We start from the raw sequence: 21829 nt of genomic DNA on the forward strand, positions 1-21829 counted from the left end.
GAAGCGCACTATATTTATAGCTAGAGATAAATATACATTTTGGCAGCGATTCAAATTATCATACGTGCGAGTCCGAAGCGAGTAACGGCCTAACCCTCGTAATAGCAGCACCGTGTTAGTGGTATTAGTGACGTCTATGGACGTTGTGATCGTCGCAACTACCTAGAGAACAAAAATAAGGAAAAAGAAGAAATCAGTGCGTCAGTGAAAAACGTCGAAACATGTAAACGAACCGTGAATGTTAAAAAATAGAGGAACGCTTTGAACAAGTGCACTCGTTACGCCTAGTGATCGGTTACAAGATTACAATTATACTTATGTTGTTCGTTTATTATATTCGTTTAATATGAGACTAGAAGGTTTCCTCATATTTTGTATCCTCGAAATGAAAGATGTGCTCGCGAAAAATGCGTTTGAGCATTTTTAACAACGCTTAGGACAAATTTAATCCCACCCGCCTGCTGCATTTGGGTGAACATCGATCAAGTAAGTACTTACACGCTGATCGATATGGAATTGCATAAGATCAAATCGAGTTCGAAAGCGGGAGAAAGAGAGAAATCTTATGTGTGTTCGATTATTTAAATAAGAGGAGTGTTTTATGGAATGCGATTCAGAGTCGGATTAAAGTTTTTGAGAACGGAAACTACATATTGACTCAGCAGAGACTCCTTTCATAGAAAAATATTTGTTTGGAAAGAAAGTAAGTTTAAAGATCGTATTCTATGCGTTAAAATGCAATTAGCGATTTTTGTTATGGAATTCGAAAACATGAAGTGTTAAAAGCGTGAAGTTTTTTGGGGAGAAGAACATCGATTCGATGTGGATTCAATGATTGTAATACGAAGATCTTATTGGATCGATGTTTCTTAATTGGATATATCGATCGTATAAAAACTCCAGCATATATAATAAAGCGATACAAACTAGTTTTAATCCAATGATTAAGTTTGTTTATGACAAAAAGTCTGTTAGACGTTGATAATATATTTTCATTTAAGCTAAATGTATACTAAATAATATCGAAATCGAAAAATTTGATACCGAGTGAACATAAAAGAGTAACGAGATTGCACATTCCATATTGATTAATAGACTGTAGACGTTTATGCAAATTCGTACTTTTATCCAAATAATTAAAGAACTGAAACCTGAATAGAGATATATTTCATCTACTATCATAACATGTGCTTCATTTTGAATATTTTATATATTGGATTTTTTGGAAGTTCGTAGCAAAATTTATTTAAATTTATTAACAATTTAAAGATATTGCATATTTATGAAATTAGTATATCGATAAACAATACTTGCACCATATATTTTTATAATTTTCCATTACTATTATTGAATGCTTTCCGCATTAATTTTTTCTAATATAATATACAGAATATAAGAGAATAAATTAACTAGTTAAAACACTATGAATTTTCCAAACAGCTCAATATTTCTTCATATTACGTGCATTCTGTAAAGTAAATCTTTTACTTCTCAATGTTCTATAAATGCATAAATATTCACAGTTAGATTACAAATAAAAAAGTATTTATTTATTTTTTCCACAAATTTATTATTAGAAATCGGACAAATAATAGCACCGTTGATTGATAAAAGACAATTTGGAACCGCGTTGACACACAAGCTGTAGATTCCATCAAGGTTTCCTAAACGTACATTATAACTATTTGTTCTATAAAACATAGTTTCGAGCTGAATTTCATTTATCCCTTGCCAAGTATTTCGCGATTCGTCGAAAACCAAGCCTCACCTTAAGTCTCGTCTTCACTGCTTACGAAACTTATTCTCTTATTATATTAATTCAAGGTTTTATTTTTAGGTAAATTCTGCTAGCATCAATATCGATTGTTCGTTGAGCAAGCCTTTATACCTGTTAGAATCGTGAAAGGCACATCGAAATATATCTGCGCCCCATTTACGAGATATGCTCTGCTGGAAATCGTCGAGATTTCCGATTACCAACTTCGTATATTTCTCACGTAACTCGTTTATGGTGGTACGACACAGTTTATCATGATCCCCGTGATGTATCACATGTCACCGTTCTTGTTCCTACTCGCTGTCTTACACTTGCACTGTCGGTCATGAATATTAAAACATTAACTGATATTTAATACAAATTATATGTTTTTTACTGTTTTTATCTTCTATGTATCTTATTATAAACCTATTATTTATTAATAATTTAAAATACTGAGTAAAGTAAAATGTGTTAAAATCCTTCAATGAATGTACCTGTTCCAATATTTATGGCTGGCAACGTGTATTAACTATGATTAAAGTAAATGAAAAGCAAATTATTTATCTATACTACTAGTATATAAAATCTAATACTTCATATATATATGTGTGTATGTCATATGTATATGTTGACATCTTGACACTAATGATTTATTTTTTTATTTACAAATAGCACGACACCAGGGTCCAAATTCATCGGTTATTTATGTGTAATGAGCTACGTCTTGCAACTGGTTATGCACTCTGGAGCTTTAAACCGTTTCGGATATATGTAGACATACATGTGGCGAAAAATTTGAATCACTTTGAACAGATTTTATATTTAACTCTCTTAAAGATCTTAATAAATCTTGAATATTTAAAGTTTGGTTAAGTCTTGATAGATTTGATAGGTTTCAATGTTTTGAAAGTTTGGAGGTATTCAATATCTTATAGTATACACATAACCATATACTGAATAATCATCAAGCTTTGAAATCTATTGAGAGTTTCAAGATTAATCAAAATTTTAAAGATATATAGAAGTTACAAAAAGTATTTGCACAGATCCTTATTTTTAATCAGGTTCTACATCCATTTTCATAGTATTAAGTGTTTATTGTCATATAAAAGCATGTACTATTAAATGATGCAAATTTAATATATGTAATTGGTCTAATTAACCAGCGTGTAAATACTTCTTATAACTACTACACTAAGTTCCAAGATTCAACATCTATCAGCATCTCCAACTTAGAAGTTTCAAGAATTATAGGAATCATCTTTAAAGTGATTCGAATTATCATACTATTGAAAAACTTGGAATCGTTTCGAACGCTCCCCACTAACCGTCAACCGTAACGTCTCCCTGGACGAGCGAAAATATTCTTGTTCTATCGAAAAACCACTTCTACAAGCATGCATCGCGTTATCTCGCATCATGTAAACTGACGTCGTGTCTAAGTGTCGATTTAACCTATGTGTTGCACTGCACGCGACTAGAAGTATGACATGCCAAACATCTACGATATTTACCTATTGTATAACAGAAAGCTACTAAGTACACTTCCGGACAAACAAATAGCATATAGCACAAATTCGGAAAATTTTATTGAATAACAAGCAGAAATACAAAGATATATTTTATTAACTTAAAAGCTAGTTTTTATTAGGTTGTCCGAATATATATGTGTCTTTCTTTTACAGGCCCGTCTTTTACAATGATGCATCAAACATGAAACCTAATCTGTCGAACGTTGTGATCTTTATTTTGATAGAACAAAATTGATTATACGTAATTCAATAAAATAATATAAAACGGAAAATATTGTGCATCCATTATTTCCTTATAAAACGAAAGAAACTTTTTGGACGATCTAATATTAATACCACTATATAGTACTGAAGTGAAAATTAATATCTTTCCTGCAAAATTAGAAATATGACAAAATGATAGCACATGCTGCAGAAAAAGGGAAATTTATTCAGATTCACTAAAGATATTGTCATGTTAATATTTCGTATAACTTCCTTTATTTGTTACAACTGCTGTCATTCTTTTTGATGACTAGCTGATGATGAATAGCTTTTGAAATTGAATTTTTTTTATTTGAATTGTATATTTTTATAAACTGCTCTTACTGACTTACCCCAACAATTTTCTATCATATTTAGATCGGATGACCTTGCTGGCCATTCTAAAACTTAAATCTTTTTCTCAACAAAGTACTTGGTCCCCGACTGTGCGGTGTGACCGCGGCATTATTTTGTTGGAATAAGCATTTTTCTCCTCAATACATACTGTATGTGCTTGTATTTATTGGTTGATCAAGTCAATATACTTTATACTATTCGTTTTTCCAATTAACAGATGTCCGTAAGAAGCAAAGACTGGAATTTGCCGCAAAGCATTTAAAATAAATTGAAAGCTGGAGAAATGACTGACGAGAAAAGATTAATTGATGGTTTAAATAGGTGGAAGTATGTATTTGTATCATGATTTACAGACGGAAGAGAAATTTGCAAGTTGTCTACAAATGGGTAAAAACGCAATGGTGTGGGTCACAATTGGGTATTATGGGAAGACGAAAATTGTATTTATTATGGGAAAAATATTTGTTTTCATTTCAAAACTATTTCAAAATATAAATGTATCCATTTCAGAACTATAGACATTAAAAACTAATTGTTAAGTTAATGAAATATATTTTTGTATTTCTGCTTGTTATTCAATAAAATTTTCCAATTCTGTGCCATGTGTTTCTTATCCGGAAGTGCATGTTTATATTGAGAAGATCACTTGCATTGTGTTTCGTAACGATTCATATTTCTCGTTTTCACATGTAGAATGCACCACATGTATTCCTCGAAGAAAGGAGATCCTCTCTGTCCACTTGGTTTCCATCCGCAAGTACGATGGCCAACCCGTTGCAAAAGATGCTTCAGGTATCACTTAGTCGCTTATTTCTATCATTGTAAAACTTATGTATATACAATGGCAACAAAAAATATTTGCACATAGTCTTATTTTCCAATGAACCAGTTTTTTTACTAAATTTTATCTTCATAATACCAAATTTTTGTAGTACGAAGGTGGTATTAAATAATACAAAATTTAATATACTTAGATCTAATTAATTAATATCTAAATAGAATGGTGCAAATACTTTTCGTAGTCACTGCAGTTAAAGAGTAGAAAGAAAAGATATTAGATCTGGCTAAAAAGGCTTGAATAATCATAATAAAAACATGTTTAGAGATTACAAGGAGCACGGAGGCAAAAAAGATAGCTTGAGGGATATCACATCGTCGTCACCTAGTTTATCGTACGAGCAATCTTCAGGCCGGTAAGTGATTAATATTACAGATGTTTATGTATTTATGCAAGAGTGCAAGTAGTTGATGTAAAAATATGTGCATATAAATAATGATAATATATGGTAATATATGTGTAATGTAAACGATCAAACCTTGAATACATGTTACAATATATGATATGTATTAAAGTATGTACATAAAAAATTCTATAGAATTTGTTAAATAATTATTTAGAAAGCTGCCACCATTTTGGATTTTGATGATTTTTTTAATATATTAGAGAAATCAACATTTTAAAAAACTTTTTCTTTTTCATGTTACCATTGGGCTCTTTTAGTTTTAGAGATATATAGTTGCAAAAAATCTGTTGGTACCACTACATTGAACTCTACCTCCAATTGTGCGTACGTGACAGTGTAACAGCGTCGTTGCCGGTCATTGGTTTACAGATAAACTTCACAGATAAAATGACACTTGACCCCAACCTATATAAACTATAAACAAATCATACGAATTAGGTTTGTCTTAGGCGTCATTGTGTGTGTGAAGTTTAACTGTGAAGCGGGCGGTAAACAATACTAGCGCTTACGCTGTCACGGACGCACAATTGGAAGTAGAATTTAATGTAGTGATACCGACAGTTTTTTTGCAAATATCTTGGAAATTAAGATCAAATGACGGTTATATATACTACAAAAGCTTATTCAGAATTATGCCGTCAACAACATATTAAAACACCATCGAAATCCAAGATGATGACAGCTTATTACCGAAAATCGCATTGAATACAAACTTTTTAACTTAGTTACTATATTCTGGTAATTGTATAACTAAACGTATAACTCCATTAGCAAAATCATAATTTGAGTATATTAAAAATTACACGAGCCTCTTACAATTCATTCAAATGACTACATGATATAATAAGGGAAAAATTCTACCCGTTTAAAGTACGTACACACACATACACGCGTGCGCGCGCACGCGCGTATGTTGACGTTAGATCACTCTAAAAAAGCGACTGTACGTGTCAAGGTCTCTCAAGAGGGTGACTTGGCGACAAGCTCGATTATAGAGCTATGTGCAGACTACAGACGACGCGAGGGCTACGAAGCAGATCCACGAGGTTGTCTCCGGACGAGCCAATGCCAATGGTTGTCGGCTTTTTGGCGAGATCAAAGGTGCGACTTCAGCTTTGTAAATACAGACAGAGATAGTGCGAGACACTGCTTCTACCTTGCAGGAGCCGGAGCTGGAGCTACACATTTCGCAAAAAAGCCGACAATCACTGGCCCGCCCGAAGGTAGTCTCGTGGATCTGTCTTACAGGCCTCGCACTACCTGTACATAATTTTAAGGAGTGGATATATAGATTTGAGAGAGCTCTAGGAGCTGCGAATATTATAATTTCAAAGTTCAGAGTTCGGAATTCGCAGAAACACACGCACGACCGATGACCTGACGTCATGTGGCGCGTGTATAGTATAGAGTAGTAAGAATGGTTTAGAAAAATCTGGTCACGGAGTGAGGAAAGTGGCGAACTTCGTGGCAAAAGGACTGACTCGAACAGCTCAGCACTTATCCCATAACCTCGAAGGCAAAAAGTCATTTAGCGAAATTTATTCGTAGTATATACATATGCGCAACATATGGAAAATAAGGAACAAAAATAAGCATAGAAAGGAGAAATAATTATTGGAACCATTCACTGAAATTGTGATTATGGGCATATCAAAAGTCGAAGGTTATAACAGGCTGATTGTAATATCATTTGCATTCGTTAACCCGCAATTATAGGATCACAGAATGATTATACATATAATATGTACAGGGTGTTTCTAGCAACTAGGACAGATCATAACTCTGATCCAAGTAAAGTTAAAAGAAAATTTTGCACTGTTTAACATTCTCTACCGTGCTAACTAGTTCTTTCGCAGATGCAATTGCACTTTTTTTTAACACTATAATTTTTTATAAACCATCCGACGCACTTTTTCACAAAAAGATATCGAGGTACTTGGGTCGAAAAATGATTAATTTAAAAGATATTTCAATTGCAATTTCGTAAAACGTTGCATACGAAAAAAAAAAGAAAGAACGCGAAGAACACTAAATTTGGTGAAATTTAAATTGAAATTATTTCGTAATACATTTCAACTTTATGTCAAACTTCCAATTTTAGATTTTAGAAAAGTAAACGAGTCCCACTTTTTTTACTTTTTTTACGTTCCCTATAACTAACATAGATATTATTATCCATTCATCTAAAATGAGTAAATTTTAGCAGCATATGTATTAAAAATTGAGTCTTTTTTAGATGAGTATGCAATAATATGCAATGATATAGATGAATATGCGATGATAACTATAATCATAATAGCATGAAGTTTAGTTATATCCTATACCTTACAAGTTACAAGCAGACGTCATTTTAAAATCGTGGAGCTTCGATAGTTAAAATAATAGAATCTTAAGATACACCGAAACTATCTTCTATCGGAATTGGAGAAACTGACCAGAATCACCAAGGAAAGGTACCAAAATATAATGACTCCAGACTCAAAATACCGAAATAGTCTGAGCTGGTCTTTCGATATGATTCTGGGATATAAAACACATAACTATTTTATGGTAGATTTTAGCTCCAGCCAAAGTATTTTACAATTTAAAGGACTCTGATCCAACATTTTCTCTGTTGTTTCATGATTCAATTAATCTGAAATTTTATCCAAAGCTTCATCTAGATTTACGTGTACGACTTTATTACCTTTATTCGGTTAAATAGATTTTTCACCTCATAATTTGAACTAATGTTTGGTATAAGAGCACGACAAGTAAATGAAAACCATACGACAAATAAACGCTATTGTACAATAGTTATATAATTATTATAAAAAATTAGTTATCGTATTTAAGATAACAGTTGTAAAACTGAGAATATTCAGTGAAAAACAGTGTGTAGTAATGTTCTCTAAGCACTTCTGATAATGTAACAAAAATATTCCAGATAAAAGTTGATCTGTATTGAATCAATTACAAATTGCGATAACATCGTCAAATTTGATTCGTAGGAATTTTTAATAGGAGGTTATATCAAATGTTCACAATAATACTTGTGTCGTAGATCTGCCGAGAATGGAAAACGTGGTTGGTCTTCAGCGACAAATTTGGCAAAGGATGACTTTAGAGCAAGCTCAGAGTCATCGCACGCAGCAGCTGGTTGGACTTCGCTCATGGATCTTTCTGCTATCGACAACGAAGAGAGATTGGAAGGTACTTACATATAATAAATATTGCTTTTTATCAAGATTATCGATAAGCGTGTTTTTTCTTTGTTGTCAAATTCATACCGTTATTTGCAGATAGGAGGCCAACTAAGTTACAAATTAAGGAGGTTATAGATAACAGCAATGAGAGCGCCTCAGAAAATGACGTCGAATTCATAATCCAGGTAAATTTTCAATCGCTGTGAGATTTTGTGAGTTTTAAATGTTGCTTATCGCAATGTTGTAACTTTTATCTTGTTATAACTAGGATTTGTTGATGTATATGTATACATATATGAATAAGAGCTAATTTGGTTTCAGTTGAATATTTATTTCTAAATATTTATGCGTTTAAGCTTTTAAAATCAATTAACTTAGTTAAATGACTGTTCCATTTTGATATCAGTCTATAATAATCATTTATGTGTAACTACGTTATCGACTTGCTATAGAAAAGAGTGAAACATCTGAAATATCTTCACTTCTGAAACATCTATAAAAATTTAATCTATAAATAAGTTCTTCATTACAAAACTTGTAATATATAACAATAACAATGTCAAAATTCAAGATAAGATTATTTTAACTCCCTCTTGAATAAGCGATACTGTTAAATAATATTTTATTAGAAACCCTACCAAGCAATTTCTTGAGAAATTTCCTTTTCTTTAATTTATATAATTTTTCTACCAAACTAACGATATACGTATAAACAAAAATTTGGAGCTTCTTAACAGAACCATTTTCATTCAACTCGCAATCAAACTGCTGGAATGTTTTCAATTATTTGTATATGTGTGTACGTTGTACATTTACGACAGCAAATTTAACCACACTTGAACTTCTCAAGAAGATCTCATAACTTTGCTCATTGAATGGAGCGTTCACCAAAATGTATACACGTGATTACACCACGTAAACAACTTTCTTTTTACCGCTATCAATTCTTACGACAGTTATTACTTAATCTGACTATGTTTACCTTTTAGTGCTTCACGAAAGAAAAGTTAATAATCGTACATGGAAAAATTGAATTTCCTTGTTGTACATTGCTTTTTCTATTCAGGTGAAGAAGTCGAAGACTGGTTCTTCGAAAAGCAGCGAAAAAAATGGAGAACGACGAATGGCAAGCGAAGAATGGACGGAAAAAGTAACCATAACAGCATTCTTCATTTCGTTTCTAATCTTTCTTACTAATCGGTTTATATAGATATATGTAGTATGCTTGTAGCAATAATAATCTTACAATTAGTGCTATAGATAAGATTGATAGTTATCCACACGAGTGTGAAAATTAAAAGAATAACGGTGGAATTTTATTATCGTTAGAGCGAGGTAGAACAGTTAAGGTTACAAGTAAAAGAATTGCAAGCACGATGCGAGAGGGCGGAAAAGGAGAAGAGCGAGATCCTGATGAGGCGATTAGCAACTATGGAAACCATATCGAGTAAAGCTGCACCGAATGAAGTACAGAAATTACAGAAGAAGAATGAAGGTATTACCCATGAAAAATGAATAAATTAATATATAAAAATTAGAAAATATAAATTTTTACAAAATTTATGATAAGAAATGGAGAAATTTTTAAAGATGCTTTTGGAAATTTGCTAATATAATAGAAACTAATATTTAACTATTTGAAATTTAAAATTTGGAAGTGTTTTTGTTATAGTAAACAGTAAATTATTGTTAATTGCTAATTTATCTAATCTTTCAATTCTGGATAATTTAATTACTTGAGAAATGATAATAATATTAATAATATTCAGCGCTCACGCAAGAAAAGAACAGTTTATTGACCAAGATAAGAGACCTGGAGAAAGAAGTGAACTCGAAAACGTTTAGAGGAGAACGAGACCGGGAAAAGGATGAGCTACGTTCGAAATTAAAGGCAGCAGAAAATTTATGCGAGAGTTTGATGGATGACAACGAAGATATGAAGAAAGAAATACGGCAATTGGAGGAAGAGATATACGAACTGCAAGATACCTTTAGGTAATTTTACGTTTTCATATCTTTAAATACAAGTACATTTTTTCTACATGCATGTTTACCGTGGCTTCTTTTTCAGTTCATAATAATTCTCTTTTTATTGTTTAAAACCATGTTTCAAACCTGTTTACTATCAAAGTAAATGTGTATAATTTAATTATTTTTATTGTATGTACCACTGAAGTAAAGTTTTATAAGCTTTCAAGAGAAATTTTCAAGCAAAAAAAAATTCGATTTAACGCCCTGTAATTTCATGCGTAGTGCAATCTTTGTAACATTTTAAGAAAAAAAAAAAAACAAATAAATTAAATAATTATGAAACAAAGAATACATATTTTAAGTATGAAGTGATCATCGTGTGTAGGAAAAGAAAGATTCCACTGCATTTTACTAACTGATTTGTTTGAATTCGAATTGATTAACTAATCAGTACAGAAGTTGATTGATCACAACAGCGAATTACGACTCGCCCTCCTGTGATCCTTTTCGTGTTTATCAATAACATATATGTCTGTTTGTATTAATAAACGCGACCAATATTGGCACGATACGACGCGAGATATTTTCGTACAATATTATCATATCATAGAAAAGAACAAAGGAAGAGTTTATCAACTTGGAAGAAACACGAAACCGTGTTCAGAAATGAAAATATCTTGAAGGGGCTCGAAAACAGTGGATTTCCACTTACTGCAGCTGGAACCAGAAGCAGATAAAACAAAGAAACATTCTAAATTGGAATAATATTTTGAAAGGAATGATCTAAAACAGATAAAATATTAAATGAAATGGTCAGAAAAGTAAATCGAATTTTTTTCATGATTCGCACTCAGGAGGAACGCTTAAGCAAAAGATACAAAATAAAGGAGATATCTAATTAAAGCTGTCGCCTCTACCACGTAATGTCTACGAAGAAAGGACACACAGCCCAAAAATGTTTAGCAAAATGAGCTATCTGAATTGTTGCAGGACGTCGATTTGGACGGAAGATTCCAACACAAGAACAGCACTGTTTTTCACCAAAAGCTGGATCGAACGTGGACGTTTCGTTGCTTGGTAAAATGAATACATATTTGACCACATTTTATTTTTGACCGTTCTTTGTGATCGAGGAAGATTTTCGAACAAATAAACGCGAGACCCATCTAATGAATCTTAAGAGCAAAGGAACGAGATATATGTATAATGAAATAGCATTTTTAACGTAGACAGCAGTAATGTGGAACGTTATACTGTCATCGAACCCTTTCGATTTTTGTACACTTACCACGCGTATGCTTCCTCCTGCTTACGCCCATCCTGAATGGCATTTCGGCTTCCGTTTGATTAAATGTATACGTGACCAATTAACTCAGGTAATTATAACACGCTACTGAACTTCATGGAACTGGATAATCTATAAAAGAATATGAATAATTACCTACAGATAGAATAAATTATTTGGAAATTATAAACGAAAATTAAATATCCTGAAACTTATGAATATAATAACTTGAATATTCTTTAGAATATCTAGAATATCGTTTTTGAAAATATTTAGACTTATCTTAAAATTTGAAATTTGTATATGATGATATCGACCAATTTAGGTAATTACTACGGTATAGATGTTTATGCATTCGTGAGAAATTTAAATGTACAGGAACGTACTGAATGTCTATAATATTAAAAAATAGATAGAAAATATCCAAAGAAAGATACTGATTATAATATTTATGGGGTGAAACAAATCTCTATTTAGGTTTTATTTCTTTAATTATATTTTTAAAAAAATATAAATTTGCATTAACATCTGCAATCAGGTCTAGTAATCACTTTGGGAATTTTTTATTGAATCGATTTTATCCGGTTCCAATATACTATAGTCTTTGGATAGAAATTTCGTCGAGACTCTTAAGAATAGTATTTCGTATTGTTAAGGGATGAGCAAGCGGACGAGCACGTTCGTTTGCGAAAAAGTTTGGAACAGTCGAATAAGAATTGTCGAATCTTGTCGTTTAAACTGAGGAAAGTTGAGCGGAAGGTGGAAGAACTAGAAACTGAGAAAGCTACTCTGGAAAAGAAATACGAAGAGGCAAGTTTCCGTATAAAGCTCAAATGAGACATTAGTAATAAAAGTATTTTATTTTAGGTGAAGAAAGTTGAAGAAACGTTGCAAAAGGTTAAAGGAGAATTCCAAACTAGGCCTCTGAAAAAGGCGACTGAATTTACAACTAAAGTACAATTGAAGAAGATGGTGGAAGAGATGGAAAAAGAAATAGGTTCATTCTAAACTAAAAGACTACTTGTATTATATAATGATATTAAGAATAATCTAGAGATAAAATATAAATGAGCGAAGAAAAATTTATCTTAATTCACCATCTTAATCATAATATTAAATAAATGAATTGTATTCTTTAGGAGATATGATGACTGTCTTCACGAATATTTCTGATGGCAAAGAGGTGAACATTCAGGACATGAAAATCAAGGATAACCACGGGAAATACGACAAACTCTCAAAGGAGCATGAATTACTTAAGGAAAAGCTCGATTCTGTTATGAAAGAGTTGTTAGATGAGAAAGAAAAGAAGAAATACAGTACTAAAGTCGAGGAAAAAAATACGGATTTGCAAAACAGTAAGTATTTCAATTATTTTAAACATACTTTTCCTATTAACGTGTTCATATTAACATATTGAATAAGTCACTTGTAGTAAATCTATTCTGGTATGAAATACTTTAGTAAAAAAGAAATTGGAGGAGGCAGTGACATTGAGAGAAAACGAAAGGAAGACATGGGACCAGGAAAAGACAGCACTGCTCGAGGAGAAAGAGAAGCTAAAATCGAAACTTCTCTCTCTATCTGCGGAGAAACTTAAAGTGTATAACGAAACTGTACAATTGAAAAAGGATCTAGGTAAAAAAGTTATCATAAATAAAATACTAAATTTTTCTATCAATAACAATTATTTTCTAAATTAATCTTTTTCCTTTTTTCCTGCTTCTGTATAGAAACAGCTAAGACATCAGAAAACGAAGGTGCAAAATTAGAGAAAACGATAAACGATTTGAAGAAAGAATTGCTTTTGGAAAAAGATAAATCGAAGAAGCTACAAGATGATTTGTCAGGATATACGGAACGAGAGTCGAAAATGAAACAATCAATGACATCAGTAACTATCTGTTTAGATAAAAATTACATTAGTTAAATAATTAAAAACGCCATTAATATAAATATTAACATAATATTATAATGCAGATTGAACAAACAAAAACTAAGCTCGATACTGAGTTAAAACGCTTGAAGAAGGAATTAGAAAACACAAAAACCTCCAATTCCGCGAAAATAAATGATCTGACTAGGGAGGTCTCGGAATTAAAGAAAGAAAAGGAAAAATTGTTATCTCAAGTCGATCAAGAGAAAGAATCAAAGGAGAGTGAAGTAGCTACCTTGAAAAAGAAGATCAGTGCATTGGAGAAAACAGGATTGAACACGAAACGGATGAATGAATTGAGGCAGACGTACAATGAAAAGATTCTGAGTAAGTTACTTCACTATGGCGACACGAGAAACATCAGAAAAGTCTACATAAGATAACAGTGGCCTATATTTTAGATTTGGAGAACGAGCTCAAGAAAGGACAACTGGAATATGATAATCTGAATGACAAATACAAGGAATTGACGAATTTGAAAAAGCAATTCGATTTGGATAATGAGTCGCTTAATAGGTAATGGGTAATACGCTTAATTAATTACAATGAAACAAAATATTTTTAATTATTTCTATATCATATCTAAATATAGCAAATTACGAGAACAAAATATAGAGCTGATAGGTGTTCGTAGAGAATTGGAATCAATGCGACAGTCAATGAAAATAAAAGAAAGCGAATGGCGATCAGAAAGATCAGCTCTAGAAGTGAGTATAAAATAATATAATTAACTATTATATCCGCTATTTTGAAGAATACTACAATTTTCTTTAATTAATTATAAAAAATTATCTTTAATATAAATTTCCAGAATCGTATACGAGAGAGTGAGCTGCCAAACAAAGCATTGATAACAGATTTGAATAATGACATAAGCAATTTGAAAAAAGAAAACAATACATTAGTAACGCGATTAGAAGATTTAAGAAAAGCGGTAAGAAAATTAAGTTATACATATTTATTTAACAGCATAAACTATGTAATAAGTTTTGTTTTAAAATATATACTTTGCAGAACGACGACCTTTCTGACAAACTGAAGGACTATGAAGCAGTATCAAAAATCCATCAAGCTCTGACACCAGACACAACAGCTTTGGAGTCGGAGATACGAAAATTGAAAAACGCCCTTGAAAACATGGAGAAAGCAAAGAAAGCTGATTTAGCTCAATGCAAAATGCGTTATGAGCATAGAATAACTGCTATCAACGACGAAATTCAAGCTATTCAAAATCAATTGTCTAGGTACAAACGCGAGCGCGATACATATAAACATATGTTAGAAGGTGCTCAAAAAACTATCGCAGAATTAAAGTCTGCTAAAGGTAGACAGTCGAACGCATCTTCTGGGAAATCTGACGAGGTTGGTTATTTTTAATCTTTTTCTTTTTACCCTCCATCATTACGCTCACTTTCCTGGATCTATTTGTATGTTACATCAAGAGTGATTACTTTTAACTCAATTTAAAAGCAATCCTTACATTTTTATTTATACAACATCTCTCATTTTTTAGGAAGAAGAACTATCTAGTGCCAGTAAATTGGTTCTAGAAACGCAGATTAATAGCTTAGAAGACGAACTTTCTGAAGCAAGATTAGAAGCATCCAGATTGAAAGCTGAATTGGTATCTGAAAAGTCAGCGAGTCATGTTAAAGTATCTGAACTGCAGTCGCGAATTAACGAGGTATTTAAATGTTTTCTACAGTAACTTATCGATGATTTAAAATACATTTGCACACTATTCATTTTTCTTTTTATTTTTATCTTGTAATTTTAGCTCGAAGAAGAGAAAGTGCTCACTAGTGGTAGAACGAAGATTCCAGGACTGAAAGTTCGTATGGAGTTAGCGTGGCAAAAAGAAAGAGAGGAGCATCAGAGATTATTGCAAGAGACCGCTACACTGGCGAGGGATTTGCGACAAACTCTATTCGAAGTACATGTTAAAGTAGAATTAATGTTATTAACATAAAGAACCTAAACAAATGATATTTTTGTAGATTGAAAGAGAACGTTCCAAGGAAAGGCTGGAGAATAAGAGACGGCAAGATCAATTGAAAAAGGTGTACGACGAAGAGAAAGAAGAAAGCAAGAAGAAATTGTTAGAAGTAAATAAAATTTTGGATTGTCATTCTGCTTCTTTCCGATTCTGAGATGTTTGAAAATATTAATTTTTTCAGTTACAATGCGATTTGCTCGAATTAAGGGACGCTCACGCAAAATTAAGGACCAGTAACGAAAAAATGAGACGCGAAAAGGAACGTCATGAGAAGGAGAGAGAAGAACTCAAAGATGTAATATTGAAAAAATGTAAACAAGAACAGATTGAATTGCGAAATCTGAATGTATTGATGCAACAAGTCAATGACTTGATGAAACTTTTCCCCGAATTGAACGGTATAGCAGAAAATGGAACTGCGAATACTTATACACCGACTCCACCAAGACGATTAAAGGTATATTAAATTTACAAATTCAATAAAAAAATAATAAGTAAACTAAATCAATACGATAAATAATTATTTTCGTAATATAGGGACCAAAATCGAGGGAATCATCACCACTGTCGGATTCGAGAAGCGATATAAGAGGTAATTATTAATATTATTAAATCTTCAATCTTTAGATGAATAATGTCAAATTTATTAATAGGTTCAAATTCTCAATTTATTGAGAGAACAGAAAAATTAGAGTATACCGTTAAAAAATTAATGGATGTGGCAAAAGAACTGAAAGAATCGAAGAAATCTGCGGACGAAGTAAATACAACACGATTGAAGAAACTTGGCAAGAGGTATTTATTACTAACAGTGACCATTTGTTTTCTTTAATGAAAACCTAGATACTCATATACAGTAAATCAATTTTATAGATCAACATCCGTGGAAAGCGATCCCGGGAAAGGTATAACAACATCTCGTTCGAAACCACGTTTGAAGAGAAAGAGTTTATCTTTAGAACAGACATCAGTACGAAATGAAGAAGTATGTTATTGTTCTAATGCTGTTAAGTTTTCGATAATAGGTATATTAAAAAGATATTAGCATTTATTCATTCACAATTGTACAGTCACGTATTTGGGGCACTGATAGCAACATGTCCAGTTTGCAATCATTAGAAAGTTCAGATGCTGAAGGACGAACACAAAGTTTGCAGAGAGATTCCAGTGTCGACAGGTAATTCGATAATCATCCCCTCAATTTTGTTTGTTTCCTAACGCATAATTTGAATATTCATTGACTAAGAACATCAGGAAAAAAAACTAATAATTAAAATTCTTATAATACATAGTCGCCTCTCTACCGGTTCTACTAAAAGCGAAATGTTGGAGCGAGAAAAAAAGCATAGTAAAGGTATAATAAAAAAGATTACAACTAAATTGACTAAATCAGCCAGTGTGGATGATCCAAATATTTCTATGGACCTTTCTCTTCAAGTAAGTAAACAACGCCATTATTTGTTTAAAAGAGACTATTATACCAATAACTTTAAAATTATTTCCTTTTTTGTTGCTGCAGACATCGGGATCCGAAACAAGCATCAATGAGAAGACTGAAAAGAAAAATCTAAAGAAAAAATTAACAGACATGTTCAAGAGAGGATCAAGAAGCGGCAGGTATGTTTCTATTTAAAACAAAAATTAAAAAATTAAATAGTGAGAAAAATCTACTATATTTTAAACGGGCATTGTTAATAATTGATGGAATTATACAAAAGATTTAAGTTCGAACATATTTTTAAAAATATCATTCCTAGAATATTAAAAAAGATGAATAAATAATAAATTATAATAATATATGTACATATACATGTATATACGAATTACTAAGGTGAAATTAACTCTGAAATTAGGGTCAGTGGCAGAAAATTTTCATTGAATAAAATCGTAATGATGTTCTTATATTTTCAGTGTAGAGAAGAAGATAAGTTCTACGAATCATAGTAGGCCAGCATCGAGAAACTCCACAACGTCGAACAAATAATTCGATTATAAATTCCGAGGAAAGTATGTCATTATAGATACTATACTATTATTCAATTGTAATGACAACAAATAATTCTGAACACCGAATAATACAAAAATAAGGGTTTGCTCACTTGTGTGTATTGGAACATATACAAAGTACACAACAAAAGGATGTACATATATGTATTCATGTATGTATATATCAACACATCCCTTTACTCTCTTAATAACAGATTTGCAGAAGCATTTTCAAATATTTCATTAAATATGTACAAGGCACCATATTATGATGCAAATAAAATGAAACGTACAATAAATAATCAACGGATATATTTGCTCCATCGACATCTTCTTCATGTAATTCCTTCGCTATTCCAATTATTTCCTACATCACGAACTACGCTTTTCCTTCTTTGATTTCCGCTTATGTTTCGAATTTTTGTGTTCTTTGTGTTTGTGCTTTTTCTTCTCCTTTTTGGACTTCTTCACTTTCTCCACCCATACACCAGAAACTTTAGAGTCTACTTTAGGTTTTGGTACTACAACACTTCTAAACACAGGCTTCAAAGCTTGCGAACTGGACGCTTCTGGGGTTGCATTTTCAGATTTTAATAATCTCGAAGGAAGAGCAGGTCCATACACATCCAATAATAATCGAGCTTCTGGGGGATTGAAATTAGAATCATCTTCTTTGGGTTCAATCCCTAATTCAGAATCTACTATGTTTATGTCTTTTTCTTTACTCGTTGTTTCATTTGTTTGCATACTACTTTTTGTATTAGTAACTAAGCTATCGAGATCCACCTTTGCAAAAATTCCTCTAGGTGGGGAGGTGTTTCTATTTACATTTACCTCGCTTGGAACTTTACCAATCAAAACAGATTTCACGGCTTCGCTGTCTAGGCTTTCATCTGGCTCGGAATCAGATTCCTCGCTACTGCTTAAGAAAATTGCTTTAAAAAGATCCTTCTTTTCTTCTGATTTACTTTTTGATGTAGGTTTCGTTGTAGTATTGATATCTTCTTCAGTTTTATCCTGTTGATCTATAGTCTCTGTTATTCTATTTGCATCAAAGTTATTGTCCAGATTTTGTTTGTCTTCGAATATTGTCGATGACGTTTCTGGAACTTCTTTTCCAAAAACTTTTTCATAAGATACTTCAAAATTTCTCATTTTCTCTGACACAGGTTCGAAAATTTGATGATTATAAAAAGATATATTATTACTCATTTTAATGTTGGAATCCGTATTGTTAATAGCGCCTTTTTCTGTATTGTCAATAATGTTTTGGCCCGTATTTTCAATACTGCTTTTGTCTTTTGACGATGTACTTACTTCATTTACTTCTTGCGACGCCCGTAAAAACTTCGTAGAATTATTCCAATCAAAGGAATCGAAGATGGAAAACCTTGTTGACCTTTTCTGCATCTCAGGTTGAGCACAACCAACTTTTGGCTCTGGAATATTGAATCTCTTACAAACTATGCTCGCTGGCTTCCATTCCACTCGCTCCCGAGTTAATTTCCCGAACATTTTCATTTTTACAGCCTGTTTCATTTCATCCTCCTGGCTAAATTTTGCAGAAACATTTGAATTCGTGGAATCAGAAGCACTTGTAAATTTACTCCCAGTATATTCATTTGTTGGTTGCCCAACCAGTTTTACTGCTTGTTCGAATTCAATTCGTTCATGTTCTCTGTCCCATTCTGTCATAGATAATGGCTGTATACTTTCAAGCTTATTTTTCTCTCCTTCTTTTACGAAAAGTAAATATTGTTCAAATCGTCTTTGTTTATCAGAATCAGAAAAATATGGTTTCACATTGCTATTCTTCACAGAATCATCTTGATCCAATTTACTTTGTCCCTCAAAAGTCAAAGAGGAATCTTTAAATTCTTCTAATCTTTTTAAACTTCCATCAGAATCTTTATTGGATCCAACGACACCTCCTTTAACAAAACTTTGTGCGTTCAATTTTTCCATCCATGATACAGCTGCCTTAGCTTGTAGATTTTCTTCTTTCCGCCTTTCTTCCGTTTGCTGTTTCCAACGTAAATTTAACGTATTTGAAATGATATTGGAAGCAACTGATGGTACCGAATTTGAATGCGTTTCGGATGTCTTTTTCGCATTGCATGTATCTTCTAATATTTTAGCTCTATCCGCGGCTGTGAGATCTTTGCGCTTCCCATTCTCTGTTCTACGAGAAATATTATCAATCGGAGGATAAAATCTGCTCTTCCTAGCTGTATGTACTGGTACAAAATTCTTAGGCAATTCCGGAGGTGGAAAAATATTTTTCAATTCTAATTTATTATCTGCCAATACAAAGCCTTCTAAACAGTTGTAGCTTAAATTTCTCGAACTACTATCCTCAGACCATCTTGTTTTGATTTTCCGTTCAGGACCTAAGGAAAAGTCGTAACGTGACATATCTTCTCTCTCGTATATATCTTCATCATCGGCTTCGAATGCGCCAACTCCAAATGCTTGTCCATGTATCGATAATTTTTTGTTCTTATCCTGAATGCTAAATGCTGGCGTTTCAAATAAATTTACATGTCCAGACAATATGGTTCTTCTATCTAAACCACTGTATCCTATGCCAAAATAATTGTCTTTTGGGTTACATCTGTAGAAATGAAGCAAAGTTGATATATGTATCTTATTTTGCTTATCAAAATTATATACAACATTTTGAATTTACCTAAATGGTTCATAGTCATCAGGTGCAAATGTAACATTCCGATAATCATCTTCTGAATCATCAGAGCTATTTTCTGAACTTGCCTTCCTAGATCCCTGCTGCATATCTTTTAGCTTCTCATTTCTTTTTTCAATTTTAGCTTTCTCCCTTTTTGTAAGTCTTGATCCTACTCCCTGACCTGGTCTCCACCCCATTTTCTTTAGTAACATAATACCAACTGTTTCCCTATTATATCAAACATTTATTATTGGTATTAATATGATGTAAAAAAGTAAAGGAACACTTACTTCACTGGCTTCAAAAGCTCCTTCAATACTGGAGTACCAGGAATAGGACCACTGTTGTCACGAGTGATTCTCTCGCGTTTTGTACCTCTTTGACTACATTCCATATAATCCTCCGTAGCACGAATCCCTGTTGGTGCAATTCCAAATTCACTTGTATCCTCCTCATCCATAAAATCTTCTGGACGCTGAGTAATACTTCCAGCTTTGCTACTTCTAGAAGATTTAAATCGTTGTGGCCTCCAACCATCTCTTGTACCAACAGTATTAAAGTATCCAGCAGAGAAACCACCCGTAAATGCACCATGAAATCTACGTCTACCTTGTGCATCATATGCATATTGATCTTCAATCATCATTGGTTTCTTCCTTGGTACATTGTCTACAATAATTGCATGTGAAAATAAAATACTGTACTATCAATATTTTATTTTTATATCCTCCAAAATATCTTTACTAACCTTCATCAATTGGTTCAAGGGGGATTCCAAAAGTAACATAATTTTCGTTCTCAGAATCACTCATTTTTTCAATATCTAATAATCAATTTTTAACATTTAATGGTAGAACTTATTCTTCATTCATAGCGTGTCTAACTGTCAAGAGTAATTCATATGAGGTTAGAAAATATATACACAACGAATGTACTGTTTCTTTGATTTTCAATTAACTTTGTGTCGCCTCATTCTAATAGAATATATATGTACTTAAAACAGATTATATACTGATAAAATACAAATAAAATAAGATATTTAGAAAATACATCAATGTTTTTGAACCAACTAACTAATCTGTACTTTATTCAATGAGTTGAACCATAAGAAGTAAACACAATTGGTCACGTGATCAGATATTCTAATGATATTAGTGGATAATACGGTCATATATACAGAAATGAGTAGATTCGCTTCATGGGCACAGAAATATGTTCCTAGGTCTTTCATCATCTCTGATGTAGGCAATATATAGTCCTGAACTGTAATGTGGGCTACGATCATATAAGTACTGCTCACTGCTCGTCTGTTTTTTGAATCGAGAAATATCAAAATGGATGGCAAGAGAAGGTCTCGTCCTGCGCATGATAACGCTATATATATATATATACATAGATATTATGAATAACTCCTCAATCGTCTCTGTCTGTTTCGTAAAATGAAATCTATTCTTGCCTTCCATCTTGATCTTTTTTCAACTCAAATTGGTTGGTCTTCCAACTGGATTCCATGGACCAGAGATATTAACTGGACAGATTGTAGTTTAGTTATTTTAATCTTTTTTTCTGGCTGTCATGTTATGTTGGTAACAAATACTTTAACCAATGATAATCTAGTTAATAGGAACTTTTTAAGCGGAGTTAGTGGA

The 21829-nt window shown here is 32.4% G+C and overlaps 2 protein-coding genes across 14 annotated transcripts; one reads left to right on the forward strand and one right to left on the reverse strand.

Moving 5' to 3' along the window:
- Nucleotides 1-129: 129 nt before the first annotated feature.
- Nucleotides 130-17796, forward strand: LOC126921520 (trichohyalin-like). Of its 13 annotated transcripts, XM_050733209.1 has the most exons (31): nucleotides 130-486; nucleotides 1838-2014; nucleotides 4585-4683; nucleotides 4995-5084; nucleotides 8179-8327; nucleotides 8417-8505; nucleotides 9387-9470; nucleotides 9650-9815; nucleotides 10090-10315; nucleotides 11282-11368; nucleotides 12233-12386; nucleotides 12444-12573; nucleotides 12716-12934; nucleotides 13041-13214; nucleotides 13310-13470; nucleotides 13557-13839; nucleotides 13899-14028; nucleotides 14105-14219; nucleotides 14324-14446; nucleotides 14527-14874; nucleotides 15026-15196; nucleotides 15290-15445; nucleotides 15510-15617; nucleotides 15690-15965; nucleotides 16046-16100; nucleotides 16162-16303; nucleotides 16382-16493; nucleotides 16579-16685; nucleotides 16801-16945; nucleotides 17028-17125; nucleotides 17420-17796. In XM_050733209.1, the coding sequence occupies exons 3-31, from the start codon at nucleotides 4586-4588 to the stop codon at nucleotides 17490-17492; spliced, it is 4269 nt and encodes a 1422-aa protein (XP_050589166.1). In that variant the 5' UTR covers nucleotides 130-486; nucleotides 1838-2014; nucleotide 4585; the 3' UTR covers nucleotides 17493-17796. The 13 variants fall into 13 exon arrangements, with proteins under 13 accessions (XP_050589166.1, XP_050589175.1, XP_050589212.1 ...); XM_050733218.1 differs by lacking the exon at nucleotides 1838-2014; XM_050733255.1 differs by lacking the exon at nucleotides 11282-11368 and having other exon boundaries at nucleotides 132-486.
- LOC126921707 (G patch domain-containing protein 1 homolog) lies at nucleotides 17593-21447 on the reverse strand. Its single transcript, XM_050733471.1, has 4 exons — nucleotides 20929-21447; nucleotides 20471-20849; nucleotides 20184-20408; nucleotides 17593-20108 (listed from the first exon to the last, which is right to left on the reverse strand). Exons 1-4 carry the CDS (start codon nucleotides 20990-20992, stop codon nucleotides 17867-17869), a joined length of 2910 nt encoding a protein of 969 aa, XP_050589428.1. The 5' UTR covers nucleotides 20993-21447; the 3' UTR covers nucleotides 17593-17866.
- Between the last annotated feature and the right edge of the window lie 382 nt (nucleotides 21448-21829).

Source organism: Bombus affinis, chromosome 1 (assembly GCF_024516045.1).
Source record: "Bombus affinis isolate iyBomAffi1 chromosome 1, iyBomAffi1.2, whole genome shotgun sequence".
Lineage (NCBI taxonomy): Eukaryota > Metazoa > Arthropoda > Insecta > Hymenoptera > Apidae > Bombus > Bombus affinis.

What these genes read in the sequence shown, in the direction of transcription:
- LOC126921520 (XM_050733201.1), top strand. Translation starts at nt 6,046, where the DNA reads ATGTTGACGTTAGATCACTCTAAAAAAGCGACTGTACGTGTCAAGGTC. An exon ending in ATTACAGAAGAAGAATGAAG is followed by an intron (nt 9,816 to 10,089) that starts GTATTACCCATG and finishes AATAATATTCAG; the next exon opens with CGCTCACGCAAGAAAAGAAC. An exon ending in AGAGATTCCAGTGTCGACAG is followed by an intron (nt 16,686 to 16,800) that starts GTAATTCGATAA and finishes TATAATACATAG; the next exon opens with TCGCCTCTCTACCGGTTCTA.
- LOC126921707 (XM_050733471.1), bottom strand. Translation starts at nt 20,992, where the DNA reads ATGAGTGATTCTGAGAACGAAAATTATGTTACTTTTGGAATCCCCCTT. An exon ending in GAGCTTTTGAAGCCAGTGAA is followed by an intron (nt 20,409 to 20,470) that starts GTAAGTGTTCCT and finishes TTGATATAATAG; the next exon opens with GGAAACAGTTGGTATTATGT. An exon ending in GATGACTATGAACCATTTAG is followed by an intron (nt 20,109 to 20,183) that starts GTAAATTCAAAA and finishes TCATTTCTACAG; the next exon opens with ATGTAACCCAAAAGACAATT.